The 14726-nt window shown below is 37.1% G+C and overlaps 1 protein-coding gene across 2 annotated transcripts in view; it reads left to right on the top strand.

Annotated features, from left to right (window-relative positions):
• wdr7 (WD repeat domain 7) overlaps positions 1 to 14726 on the top strand; it is a 71785-nt gene that overhangs the window by 44132 nt on the left and 12927 nt on the right. For both annotated transcript variants that reach the window (XM_077586197.1, XM_077586196.1), the window contains 2 exons: positions 7145 to 7372; positions 13484 to 13670. In XM_077586197.1, coding sequence (XP_077442323.1) covers positions 7145 to 7372; positions 13484 to 13670 — 415 coding nt within the window. The remainder of the gene's footprint in view (positions 1 to 7144; positions 7373 to 13483; positions 13671 to 14726) is intronic.

The following is a 14726-nucleotide window of genomic DNA, read 5'->3' as shown; positions in this document are numbered from 1 at the left end:
GGTAGGACAGAATTATCAACAAATCGCTCCTCATGGCGGCCATTTTTCGGCAAATCTTGACTGTTGTTTTTGATTAATGTCACTCTTGTCAAAATTGTCAAACCAGTTCCAGGCGAGGACGTGGACTCTTTGCTAAAATGCTAAAATATGCTAAGCCTTAAGGTACAGAAGAAAAAAGGACAACACGTCCGTCACGTCATGACAGGCTTCCCGCAGCACTTCCTAAATAAAAGTCACTACACATTTCAGCTGTCAAGGCACTTTTATTGTGACGAGGTCCGACAACAACAGTACGTCTAACTGAGCGCAAATGACATCTTCAGAGCTAGTCACCGCACAACGTCTTGTAAGCTTACTTCGAGCCTTGAAACTAATAAATAAATTTTAACGCAACGCATGTCTCATACAATAACGATAACGGCATTTCAAATATGGGGAGAATAATTAGTTAGATTAGTCTGTTTATGAAAAAAAAGTTACCTAATGCCGTTAATTTAAACGCAGTCATTCCCAACACTGATAATAAATATTTATGTCTGTCTGTATTTATTTATTTATTTAGCAATAGGGAGAAGTGAAAGGCAAAAATCATATACCGTTACATATTGATACTTTTTTAACTCTAAGCTAATAAATCATTAAATAAGTATGGGATTACTAAATGAAGTAAATTTTAATATCTGTTTGAACAGATGGTTTTCTTCCTGTGATTGTGTAGTTTTTATCTCTCCCTCCACAAAAAAAATGATATTAGAGCTCAGACTTGGACTCTGTATCCACGTTCCCTAATCGTGGGTGCGTTCGGACTGCTTCAGCCTGAATCTAATTTAAAACACAGAATCGGTAAAAGCTAATTTATCCATAGATAGTTATATGTTTGACAATTGGTACGCTGAAATGTCAGGCTGTAACTGTGCGCCATTACATGGTTGATGCAATAATTAAATTGCAGTAACAAATATTGAAGCTATGATTTATGAACGATTATAGGTATAGAGCGATGATTTTCCTGTGCAATTCCAACAATATGCATAATTCTTCTTATACTTATTACATCATATACTGCAACAACTGGCCGGCGGTAATGTTGAATTACGGTAAGTGAATTTCTATAGGTTGGCAGCTCTGCGTAGTGATAATGATGCCTTGTAATTGTACTACTATTGATAATTTTCAAACTGATCAGTGATAAAGCCTGTCTCTCCTTTATTTACCTGCTTGTACAGTAATTTCTAGACTACAAGCCGCTACTTTTTCCACTTGCATTCGACCCTGCGGCTAATACAAAGGTGCAGCAGATCCCAAGGGGGCGCACTATAAAGGAAGCGCAAGAGCGTCAGGCAGAGCAAAACAAACCAAGTGAACCCAAATACATTAGGAGAGACAGAACGAGAGAGAGACAATTTACGCCTTCATTATAGAAAAGAAAGTAGCGCATACGGTAGCAATAAAACATCTGCGGCTTACAGTCGGATGCGGCTTATATGTGTACCAAACTTGAGTATTTAGCTAGGGCGGTTTATAGTCAGGTGCGCCTTATAGTCCAGAAAATACTGTAAGTGGTTTGTTTGTGGTTGCCCCCGACGGCCTTGCATCCCAATCGAACCCGCCTCGTCCCATCATACTTTGGCTTTCTTGTGACCACCGATTCTTGTCTGTCAGTCCTAAGACAATAAAATCCATTTAACCTTTAGACTGACTTAGGCAGGTTCGGAGGGCAATATCCACTTTAGGATTTTCAATTGTTTTTCCTGTGGCTCTTTTTTTTATCATCTTAATTGTGTTTTCAATTATTTCTTAAGCTTTACTGTCCCCTGACATTCACTCTAAGGACGTAGTGTATCCTTGACCACCAATTTATTCCATAGCAGCACACTTGTGTTTAAAATAATTTTTCATTGGTTGTAGTTTCTTTTCCAGAATATTTTCCATGGACTACTGTTTGCTTTCTCCTTCTACCTGCTTTTGTTCACACATCAGCTTCCTGCTGATATTGATCTCTTTCCCTGAGTCTCGGGTGATCAAGTTTTACCAGCCTCCTATTGATTACCAATGGATGGTGTAGGAGTGTAGGTTGATAGGGTTACCGCTTTTGTAGTGGGGTTTGGTAAGCTTGTTAGCATGAGCTCCTCTTCAGGGTTCCCAAAAAAGGACGATATTTGAATTTTTATTGTCATATGGCCATGAATTGTGTATAGTTGCTATTTTTTTCTGTTATAGTGTCTCCCAGTATTTCGAAGAGCTAAGTTGTTGGGGATGTTATGCCCATTGACTAGATCAGGGGTGTCCAAACTTTTTCTTCTAAGGGCCACATACAGAAAAAATTAAGTTTTCAAACTTTTTGACTTTAATTTATCAAGCACACCAAAACCAGTCAATCAAGTAACTGCATATTGTTTATATACTACCATGTTTGTTTTTTTTGTTTTTTTGGGGGCTGGGGGGGACTGCTACCTGAACAGCTTTCTTTTAGGCAAATAGTTTAGGATTTTGAGGTGGTCAAGAGCCTGTGTGGTATTTTCGCAAGTTGAACCTTGCCTCAATGTGGATAAAACCATTTTTGTTGACTTGACTTGGTAAAAATTTTTATTTATTCACCACAGTGTTATGAAGAGAAATGCTGTTACTCGTTTAGTTGTAAATGGTTGATTTGCATATTTAGTAAAGCACTACAGTATATAAAATTAATTTATTAGTAACCAATATCCCGTTTTTAGTATATGCCGTGGGACGCTTTAAAATGGTTAGCGAGCCACAAATGGCCACTGGGCCGTAGTTTGGACACCACTAGCACTGGACCATATAAATCATGGTCCAATATTTAAAATATGTATAGGTCTTAAAGTACATTGCCGTATTTGTCTACAATCTCACCAAATAAAATAAAAATAAAAAACACACATTTCCTTCTACCCGTGCCAGCCTTTTCTGATTTTTTTCTCCATTCTTCCATTAATCCATTCCTTGCCCTGTCTCCCTCATATCCTCTGTTCGTCTGACCTTAAAAAAATATATTGTTGCATTAAATCATTTTCTTTCTCTTAAGGATAATGTTATTTAGCCAGATAGCTTTTTTCCCCCCCCTCATTCCAATCCATCTCTTGTTGACGATTTAGCCAAACGTAGGCAAGCGCAGAGGAGAGCTTGTTCGTGCCCCTCTTTACTTTATTGGGTTATGTTTGGGAGCAGGTTGACCAACAAATAGGATTTAGATACAATGTCATTATAATAGATCTTTTGGTCGTGAAAGAAGGAGATCGATGGCCTTCAAAAATCAATCATTCCTTCCACACGGGCCGAGTGGCCGCAGGTAGGATGTGATTCCACCCAACGACTGTCCGCAGACATCTCATTTCATAAATGAAGTTCAGAGCAGTCTTTAAAAAAAAAAAGCTTTTACATTATCAAAATCTTTTTGATTTTATGGCTACCACTGACCTAACTGTAAAGTTTAGCACCGACAGAAAGTTTTGAATCTCGGTGAAGGTCTAAAATTAAAAGTCAACTTAATGAGTCATCAGCCGTACATGAAACCACATTGCAGCTGTTCAGTCCGTGGAATTTACTAAAGTAGAGTTTGAGAAAATCATAATGAAAAAACTTAGGTCCAAAGTGTATTTTTTTTAAGCGGTGAAGACAGTCACTCATTCTAAGTCTAATCAAGCCAATCTGTTAATTTCTAGAAGACTTTCATGTTTTTCTAGTGACATAGAATGCCTTAAAATATACTGTATGCTATCAAACATTTGATGTGCCCTTATCTGAATGTTTTTCTCATGTTGCCATAACTTTTTTTTTGTCTTTCTGTAAAACTGAACTTTTTTTGTGATTCTGGTTGGAAGTCCATCTCTAATTCTGTTATCTACTGGTCCAGTCTGGCCCAGGGAATGGATGCCATCTGTAATCCATTTATCAGAGCCAGCCGCTGGGCCTTCTTCCAAATGACAGCTGGCCCTTTAGCAATCTTATTATAAAGAGCACCAGGATATAGTATGAAAATATGGGGGAAGGGGGTTCTGAGGGTCTGAAAAATTGAGTAACAATCAGTGGACAAATGGCACCCACATTTGTATGAACCACTGGATAGCATCTTGTAGATTTTCATTTCTCTATAAGGGTTTCTTATGTAGATATTCATGAAATGTTTATTTATGTGAAAAGTTTTGTCTTCTTGGTGTTTTAGATATTTGTTGTTAATGGTAAGTGTTTATTTTTCATCATTTAGATGAATATACTGGCTTGTAATTAAGGTCAACAACTAATTTCCATGTTAACCTGGTCTATGGAAATGGTGGACCAAAATATTTCTTTGAACATTACTCTAGATGAAAATTTGTTTTTTAATTATGTCCCACTGGGTGAATCCCAGGGGCCACTTTGAATTCAATTGGATTCATCTATCCACTGCATATAGTTATTTATTTATTTATTTATTTTTTACACAGAACATAATTCATAGTTTTACCTCCATCCAGTTCCAAATTTGTGTTTTTATCAATACTTGAGCTAGCTACATTAATATAATGTATACATATTATTGGATCTATATATATAAAAAAAATAATAATAATCCAAAGAAATGAATGATTGATTTGATAATTTATTTTTACATTTGTTTGCATTCATAGTTGTGTATTAACATCCGGACTTGGTGTGGAGTTTTTGACAGCTAAATTTTGTGGTGTGGAATCAATTCCTACTCATTCCCTTGTTCATAGTCATTCTGTGATAGTGTTACTTTTGCTACTGAATAGTAATACACACTTTTGCTAGTAGCCAAATGTATGTTTTTTGCTGCCTAGTGTGCATTTGCTACGATGAAGTCACAGCCGCACTAGGGAGCACAACAAAGATTTGTAGTGTAATGCACAGACGAGGTTTGATCGGAGCCAAGTTTCTTGAATTAAATGAATTATATTCATTTTGATTTCAACTTTTTGGCTGAAACTGATATATGAATAAAATATTGCCAGTGATATGGTTGCCTTTGCTGGCTTGGGATATCTGGCTGCAATAGACTTTACTGTCAATCATAATCATAAGTAATTGTTGCTTTAGGCCTGGACTGCGGTTATATTTCTCATTCTGGCCAAAATCAAGATAGCTTTGGTTTCGTATCTTACATTATATGCAATGTAAATTGCTTATTTTTTTCATAAAACACGAGGTTGCCTTTTCCTGAACATTAAATCTAATGTGATCCTTATTTTGTTTAAAGCAAAATGTAAGCTGATATCGTAATTGCCAGGCCTTTACAAATTCATAATGTTGTTGTTATTATCTATGAGTTATGATAACAAATCCAGGAAGGCCAACAGCAAGACCTCACAACAGTGGCTACCTCTCTTTGTATGTTCCATCTTACAACCTCCTGCTGCTAGTGTGGGATGGAGGCTGGAGTGTGGGTGGGTGTGGCTAGCAGGGGCTTTGTTCCCTGCAATATAAATTAGTTGCAATGATATGCTCACTCACCCGAAGAAAATCAGAAAAAAAAATCTTGCGCATTGGTGGTAATAGGCTATTGCATCCTCTCGCTCTCTTTTTTTTCTTCCTCTTTTTCTCTCTCACACACAGTCACACTAACACATCTACACACGCACGCACACACACACACAATTTATGTGTGAGCTTTTTAACCGTGTGTGTAAGGAGCTCTCATCTCCTACTGTGATTTTGCCGCCAACATAATCTTCATGAGGCTGCTGCTGCAGTTCCCCGCTGTGCAGGTTCTGTTATACACTGTACACATACACAAGGTTCTTTTTAGGTGTTTGTGAACGGAGTGGGGATGACACAAATACTCAATAGAGAGAAATAGCAAGTGTGTCCTATCATAGGTGTTCAAAAATCAACAGCGGTCTAAGAATGACTGTCTATGTATTGTATGCACTGTAACAAAAGACTTTCAGTTGAACAGTAATATATATGTCTTCATCTGTTTGGCTCTAAGTAATGACCTGACAATAGAAGTACTGTATGCCTTTTAGTTAGTATCAGATTCATGTTGATTCACAGGCCTCATCGAGATTAGAAAATTATAACAAAATAAATAAATATTAACTAAAAACTTAAAGGTCCTCTACCTTTGGTTTATAATTAAAAAAAATCAGTCTGATAAAATGTTAAATAATAACATATAATAAGAAATAACTAAATAAATAAATAAATACATACATACATAATAAATTAATTGCTGTCTTTTTGTCAACATTTAAAATAAATGATTGCTTGAAGTGTTTGTAGTTATATTAATGACAAGTACAAATAATTGATTGTTTATTGTAGATTATACTGTTTTACATACTAGGGGTGTCAAAATTAGTGCTTTAATTTTGAGTTAATTTTAAAGTTCCTTTAACGCCACAATTTTTTTTTACGGTGAGCGCCCCTTACTAGGAAAGCCTGCATTGGGGGAATTCCAGTCGCAATGCAGCAGACACGTCCACGTCAAAATTAAGCAGTAATAAATTTAACAATGATGCATATATTTGTAGAGACTGGGTTCCAGTTGTATTTGCAATTCTAAAAATGTACAGAATTTCACAAGTTACTTCATGTTAAAGATTAGATAGCTCTTGATATGAAAGAAGAATGCACTGAGCTGTCACTAAGGTCTTACAAGTGCAATTATGACATCTAGTGGCAGAAAAATGACCTCAACGCGAATCAATATCACACTCGTTTTTTACAGTACAGTACATCTTGTTCATTTTAACTTAATTTTATGAATTATTATGAAATTACTGTATCAATGACTAAAAGATGCAGCCATATTTCTATTTAACATTTTTTCCATTTTTATGATAACAAGAGTATGAAAACATAGAAAAAAAATGTCATTGTACATTTAGAAAATATATCAAATTTGCAATTAATCGTGAGTTAACTATTGAAGTCATGTGATTAATTACGATTCAAAGTTTTGATCGCCTGAGACCCCTAAATTACAGAAATCCTCTGTAATCCTCAAGAAAAGTATTCAGACTGTGGGAAAAAAATATTTACGGTAGATTCTTCAAGTCAAATGTATCTTCGTAATGTTGACATCAATCGTCTAACAGTTTGTATGAGGTTTGCTAAATTTGAAAGGCTACAAGGTTTGCCTCGAATCTCACGCCAAGGTCTCTTTGTCTTTGTGTACAAGGCTGCCTCTCGAACCTTCCGCCAAACGCCAAGAAGATCTCCAATTCGTATGAGGAGCGCCGCAAACAGGCCACCGCCATCGTGTTGCTGGGAGTCATCGGGGCCGAGTTTGGGGCTGAGATTGAACCCCCAAAAGGTGCAGCACGTACTCGGGCCGGCGGGCAGGTCCCTGAAGGCTTTGGACCAACAAGTGGCGGGTCTTCAAACTATTCCCTGGCAAGACACACATGTAAGTAACTGACACCACAAAACATTGCCAGTGTAGGGATAACCCGTTGCAATATTATGTATTTTCCTTTTTGAAACCTAGAGTTTTTAAATGATGCATCCATTACAAGTTTAGCTTCAAATTCGAGTGGTTTATATTAAGTTTGAATTGAGCAAAGATTCAGCTAGACAGCCGTTAAACCTTTATTGATACCATCTTTAAAAAGAACTGGGACACTTTTAAACTTGAGACATGACACTGCTCTTTCCAGGGTTAATTAATACAGTATCACAAAATTTTACTGCAATCCATACCGTGATGTAAACAAATGTAGAACTAATGTTAAAAAAAAAAAATCACAGTTGGATTAAAGGCGAGGGGGAGAGTTGAAATTGATTTTAATCTGCCAAGCTTGACTCTTTAAAGAGCTTGGCGCTAAACACACACACACACACACATACGGTACACACACACTGATTGATCCGAGCCTGTGCCACCCTGAGCCTGGAGCACTTGAGCCTCAGTGGGCATCAAACCTGCACTAAGCAGAGCCACTCTTCCATCCTGCTTCTCCAGAGCTCTGATTGGTTGTCTCTGGGGCGCATCCACCCCGAGACGGAGCCTGTCTGCTCACTGATAGGCTGTGATCCATGGTGATTTTAAGTTAGGTCTGGAGTCCGGACACAGTGCTTAGCTCACCTGAATGGACTCAACACTTGTATGAAGCCCCTAAAAATCTCATACTTCAGTAATATATTGAACTTCAGTATGACACAGTCTTTTAACTATGTCACTACTTTTCACAGACCATAGATGTTTTTGAAAGAAAGTTGGCTTTTTTCACACAACTGGTATTGATGGTGGGCTTGCTTGCTGATTGATGAGTAGATTCAAGGGGGGTTGACAAAAAAAGTTTTTTTTGTGTGTGTTTTCTAATCGATAGAAATGTGATGAAAGTCAAGTTGACGTCAACTAGTCACTGATGACATTGACTAAATTTACATGCAGTCGATATTCAGGTTATGGAAAGAATTCCACGGTCTGAAACATTCAGGATCGCCTGTTTAAATGAGTGAGAGGACAGTTACTCCCGTATACATATCTCGATGTAAACCGATGCACGGACGTCATTACGCAAAAGACGTAATTTCTGCTTTTAACTTTTGATGCTTAATAAAATACATTATATTCATGTTACTCACCACACTAATAATACAGTAGTCTGTTTCCTCCTAAAGGGTGCTGCTGTGCTAAGTCGCCATGTTTGTTTACCTCTGCTTGTCTATTTCCGATGGGTTGCACGTAGTGCTGTCACTATTGAATATTTTTAGAATCGACTAATCGGATTTATTTAAATTTAATTTAATTTAATTTAATTAAAAAGTGCATTACAAATGCATCCCCCCCTCTCCCCCGATTACTGTTGATTAACCAGTGAATGCTGTTTATTTCGTGCTTCATATTCATATAGTGATTAAAAAAAAAAAAAAAAAGAGGGGGCTTGATGTTGCACAAGGTTACCCGTTTGGTAATTATTTTCCAAAAGTAAAGACAGATGTTTGCATATGATTGAACACACTCTGAAAATGTCCATGTTTCCAATATAATCCCAATAAATTACACTCAAAGACATTTCAGAGCACCGTGCAAGCAAGTGAAAATGTTGTTTCTATATTTTCATTCAGGTCTCCTCAGTAGTTTTAGCCTCATTCCATCAGTCTGTCCTTCAGCCTATTCTCATTCAGTCTATTGTTTTTCTCTCTTCGTCCACCCCATCTCGTACTTCACCTGTCTCTGTCATGAAATTGAAAGATGGATTGGTGTTGTTGGCATACAGTGCTGTGTGTGTGTGATAAATGAGAGCTGTCTACCCAGAGAGAAGCTGGCTACAGTAGTCTACACGGCAGTGTATGGATTTATGTTTTCATGTGGGGAGAGAAGAAATGTAGAGGATGGAGGGGGAAATTGAGCCTAGGATGGAAGGAATGACGGACAGATGATGACAAAGGAATGGTTGGACAGGATAAAAAAGACAAACTGTCCATTGTGTTCTTTCTCTGGACAATTATCTCTGTCGTAAATGTCAAAATACTGCAAGTCCCTACAGGGGTCCATTCATCATGAATGGTGGCATTTTGAAACATTCATGAGAGCTGATTGGAAATTGACTTTTATCCTCCTTTTTTTGTACAACACTTTGCACAAAAACTGTTCAACAAAAAAAAATGTTATCATTTAAATTTTATATCAGACGTTCCGGATCATACTGTTGGAATTCAATTTCAACTCATCTTGTCTACTTCTAACTTTAAACGTGTAATTCATGCTAAAAAGACGTTTTCAAAGAATATGCAACATTTTTTGTCAAGTATACACTCAAAAGCCGTATGCCGGAACATTGGACAGTGAAGACAAGACAAGACCTTCACTCTGCAGTCATTCTGATCAAGGCTTTATCCACTAAAGTCCTTAACATTGATTTGCCTTCACTTAAGTAAAACAGTGGAAAAGAGTGTGGCAGGTGGAGGAAAGAAAGTAAAAAAGCCTGTTGTGTCGGCAGTTAAGTTAGCCCTGTAAATTAAAATGTACCAATCTGTTGCCATTTCACACTCTCTTCTTTCACTCCTTGCTTCCTCCCTTTGTCTGTTTCCTCGACCAAACTCCTGCTCTAATTACCCTCTCGGTGTTAATGTGACATGTTTACTACTCTAACGAACAGCCCATTATGGCCGACTGATGCTTTGTCAATAGATATTGAGTCATTTGAATCTAGAGCCTTCCTTTAAATAAAGATGTCCACCGAGAGAAATGGACCTCAGTGGAGACTACTCTCACTTTTTCTTCACTGATGTCAGGAGTAGAGCTCCAATTGAGTCTCTAGACTTTTTTAAATGTTTAAAAAAAAATGGCTGCAAAGGGAAAGTCAGCTTAAAGTTTCAACAGGTAAGTACACACATATACCAAATAGACACGCCCACCCACCGCCTTCATCAATCACATCATGACCTGTGACACTTATTGTATGTTTGTGGTGGCATGGTGGGGTTTTCTGTTTCACTATGAGCAGAGCATCGGCATACATATTCACATTGAGGATTTGACTTAGATCAATGTTCTTTTGCCCTATGACCCCCACACCAACACGCCTCCCCTAAGGTCTCCCACACATTCACCCATCCATGTTATATACTGGTTATCAGTTTATGTGAAACTAATCGCTCTCTGGAGCTCACATTGATTTGCTGTCAGAAGCAGAACAACAATGAAGTTAGCAAATTAATGTTTGCATATTTTAAAAAAAAACAACAGAGAGGCATTCAATAAAATCACTTGTTGTATAAAGAGCGTATTAGTTTTGTTGGTTCATATTTATTAACTCATTCACTGCCATTGACGACTATCGACGTAAAAAAATATTTTGAACTATTTCCATTAGTTTCTTTTTTTCACTTTTGTTAACAAGAGTATGAAAACCTAGGAAAAAAATGTATTGAATTCTTTACGTCAATGACGGTGAATGAGTTAAATTATGCATTGAGAAGTTAGACTAGTCTTTATTTTACTAGTTGTCAACAAATCAAAAATTCCCAACTGGTTATTTCAGTATTAGCTACCACTAAAACACTCCCAGTCTTAAATTGTAGCTCGCTGAATTAAGTTAAATGCTAATGACTGAGAATGGCTCAATTAAGAAGTTCGGTTGATGCTACACATATTCACAAGTTATTTATAATTAATACGGTTTTGTGAAAGAAGAATAAAATATGTGTAATTCTCCGAGTGGTTTATTAATGGGATTTAGGTTTTGCTTGTAGCAACTTTGCAAAGTTGCCTGAGAAATGCCAAATTGTCATTATTAGTAATCAGAGTCCTGCATTTCAAAGGTATGTCAATAAATAGATGGACAGATGGATGTTGAATTACACTATTATTAAATACGTTTCAAAATGATTGAGGATATCTATGATTTTATTATAGTCAAAGGCCTTTTAATACTTTACAGTTTCAAAATGCATAATTTATGTATATTAGACAATTTGTCACCAAAAAAATGTTACCTGTGAAAGGTACAACAATATGAAGCACTTTATATAATATTATTGTATATCATCATATATAAACCTCATAATAGCATGTCAGGAATGCTTGTTAAAGCTGCTAAGTTTAATAAAGGTTGATGGTACTGTCATTATTGTCCTTATTTTTAATTTGCAATACCCTTAACACACCCTTGTTTTCTTGAATTCCTTGTTAATTTCAAGGCCTGGTAAGACTGAAGTTGTATCATGTGACTAACAGATGTAAAAGAACACATGGAATGCCTATAAATTCCATCATGATTTATTTTCTGGGTTAGTGTTGCATAGCAGCACATGCCATAATTGATGAAAGAACTTGTTGGATATGTTGGTTATTATTAAAACCGTGGAAAAAGGTTATCAGCTCTTAAAATAAACTCTAAAATAAATTAGCTATTTTTGTTGTCGTTATTTCATTTGTACAAACAAATGTATAAGTTCTACCAGGTATTGAAAATGAACAAAAAACGTAAGAAATCATGGTTGTCTAAACAATTTTAGCATGACTATAGCATCTGCTTTCTGGTCTGATCCAATAAATTGTCTAATCACAAAAATAACTAGTGACTAGACTGATTTAGAATGACAATTTTAGCCTCTTTCAGCTATAAATATTTATTCAGCCTCAACATGACAACAAGATACTTGTTATAACACTGCTGACAATCTTCATGCTGCTGTCTTAACATTCTTATCAACATGAGCACAAAAGGGCAGAAAGCGATTTTATGTATCAGTAAGTATGTCATAACCGTTGTACTCGTCACTGCGACCGTTGTTTTATTTCTTGCTTTATTTCTTTATTACCGCATCCCCACAGGCTGTGTGTGCACACGTGTACATGTGAGTGCCTGTACAATAAGGTTCTCTGCCATTTAAGGCAAATAGAAAATGGAAAATAATATATGATTTATTTATCTACGTATCATTTTATTATTGTTCGATATTTTATGTACAACACTTTGCTACAGCTGTGGCTGTTAAAGTGCTCTAGAAATAAAGTTGAGGTGAGTATATTACAGTGTTTTGAATTAATGTATCAATCCATAAAAGAAAAATATCCAGAGAAATTCAGAATAGAATTTGGTCGAATTATTATATTAATTTCCCATGTCAATGCAGTCGATGTTTGTAGCACCGCTATGGATTGCTTTGCCTTCTCTAGTTGTACAGTTTTATATTGGTGTTTTTCTTTCTTTTTTTGTGTTAACATTCACCGTACCAACACCATAAAATCAGATTCTGGTGTTTAAGCTGCCTCGTTTTGGTTACGTCTCCTCTAAATCACTCTGCTGAGGCTCTGCGTTCCACTGACAAGATCTACAGGCAGTCACCTGGGAGCTAGCTTGGGGGAGGGTGATGTTATTGAGGGCTGGGGGATATTTTTTGGAACCTTAATGGTCAGTGCGCCCCCACAGAGGCTGGCTCAAATGTCAGGTCAGCTATTAAATGACCTCCATTTCACTCAGTTGCTTCATCCCGTGTGGGTATGTTGGATTTCTACTCACACTTCAATTTAATCTTAAGGAATTTGTCATTTCTCCATTATAAAATGTTATGTTTATTGTACAATTCATGGCAGTTGTAATGTACATTGTGTTGCCTTTTGTGATGTAACATTCACATGTATAATGGTACATATGGTGTTCCACAGGGTTCAGGTCTGCAGCCCCTGCTGCTTTCATAGTATCTGCTGCCCCTGGGAGTGATGGGAGTCAGCAACGTAACTGCATGAATTGCAGTGCCAAACTGAGCAATTCTAGTTAGCTATCTAGCAAACCTAAAGGAAGACATCCATGGGGAATACAACTTTCTGAATTCAAGTTGAAAACAGACCTATTCGATTTTGTTCATAAGTAAACCATATAACTATTTCTTGAATTTGATGGGGCGGAAAATCAAAATTTATTTTTCAATAAAGGGTTCCGTGAATGCGCATAGGAAACCGGTGTGGTTCAGTACCTTCAACAAGGTTAACAGCCACTGTACTAAACTAAGTCATAAAATTTCAATGAATTGATGAAATAATATTGCCTATGTTTTACTATCTCAGGTAAGGCACTGACCTTCCTGCTACTGCAGCCCCCCAGCCCAAAGCTGCCACCGCACAGCACAATCCGTCGCACTGCCATCGATCTGATCGGCCGAGGCTTCACCGTGTGGGAGCCGTACATGGACGTGTCTGCGGTGCTCATGGGACTGCTGGAGCTCTGTGCTGACGCTGAGAAGCAGCTGGCCAAGTGAGTCCGTGCACATACACATTTAAATATTTTGGGGGGTTTTCACATTTCAACTATGAGAAAAATTCATTCGTTCAGTCATTCTCCAATTTGCTCACCTTGGGGAAAATTCATAATTAATCAATTAATTTCACAAAGTTTCACAACTTAAGGTCTCCAAAACTAGCGTTTATCTTTCTACTTTTTGCCCAAGAACATTTGACAGTCACTTTGATGAAAAGGGCATGACACACGTGCGAGGTGCTTACGTTGGATTGCCGATCAAGTGTCAGGTGTGCTTTTTTTTCTTTTTAAACTTGGTGGTGCTGCTAACGTGGAATTATCCCCTCTTTGCCGGTGAGTGCTTTCAAATCTGATCATGAAAATGCTTTACAAGTTTGTACAATCCGGATTTATTTTGCCTTTATCTGTGGTCAAAATGCCATCAAAGTTGGCAGTTTCACGCAAGTCTTGGCAGTGTTATTTATGTACATTAGCAACTTAGCAGCTGCTAAATCGTCTGTGGCCGCCGTCATTTATGCAGTAAAAAGTCTACTTTATGGTGTTGGTCAGTTATTAAATTCAACTGTATAATATCTATTAAACTATGGGGAGAGATTTGTCACAAAAACATTCACACAAATAGATTTGTGATTTTCACGTGTTTTTTCAGATCCACAAACATTTTCGCAATTTTCAAGTGAAAGCAAAACAAGCTCAAGGGAAACAAACTAAGGTCGCATTTTGTTTCCCGACTTGTACAAAATAAAACCATAATGGAAGATCAGATGAAGACTCGATTTCTGTTTTTCAATGTTCAATTTTAAACGAGAAACAGAAATGGCTCATTCCCGTTCAATGGAGACAGTAACACTGCCTCCCCGTGGATGGCGGAGGAACGGGCCTTAGCGCACACAAAATTAAAAAAGACGTGAAAATCGTGTATATATTTGTTGATCTGAAAAACATGTGAAAATGACAAAACCGTAGCAGCACAAACCTATTATTTCTCCCACATTTTACGTGTGGTAACAGTTAGCATCTACTGATTTAGCCACCATGTATTAAGTGCAACAT

The sequence above is a fragment of the Vanacampus margaritifer genome, chromosome 14 (assembly GCF_051991255.1).
Source record: "Vanacampus margaritifer isolate UIUO_Vmar chromosome 14, RoL_Vmar_1.0, whole genome shotgun sequence".
Classification (NCBI taxonomy): Eukaryota; Metazoa; Chordata; class Actinopteri; order Syngnathiformes; family Syngnathidae; genus Vanacampus; species Vanacampus margaritifer.
The sequence above is the reverse complement of the archived record's forward strand: the minus strand, read 5'-3'. Positions and strand labels throughout refer to the sequence as shown.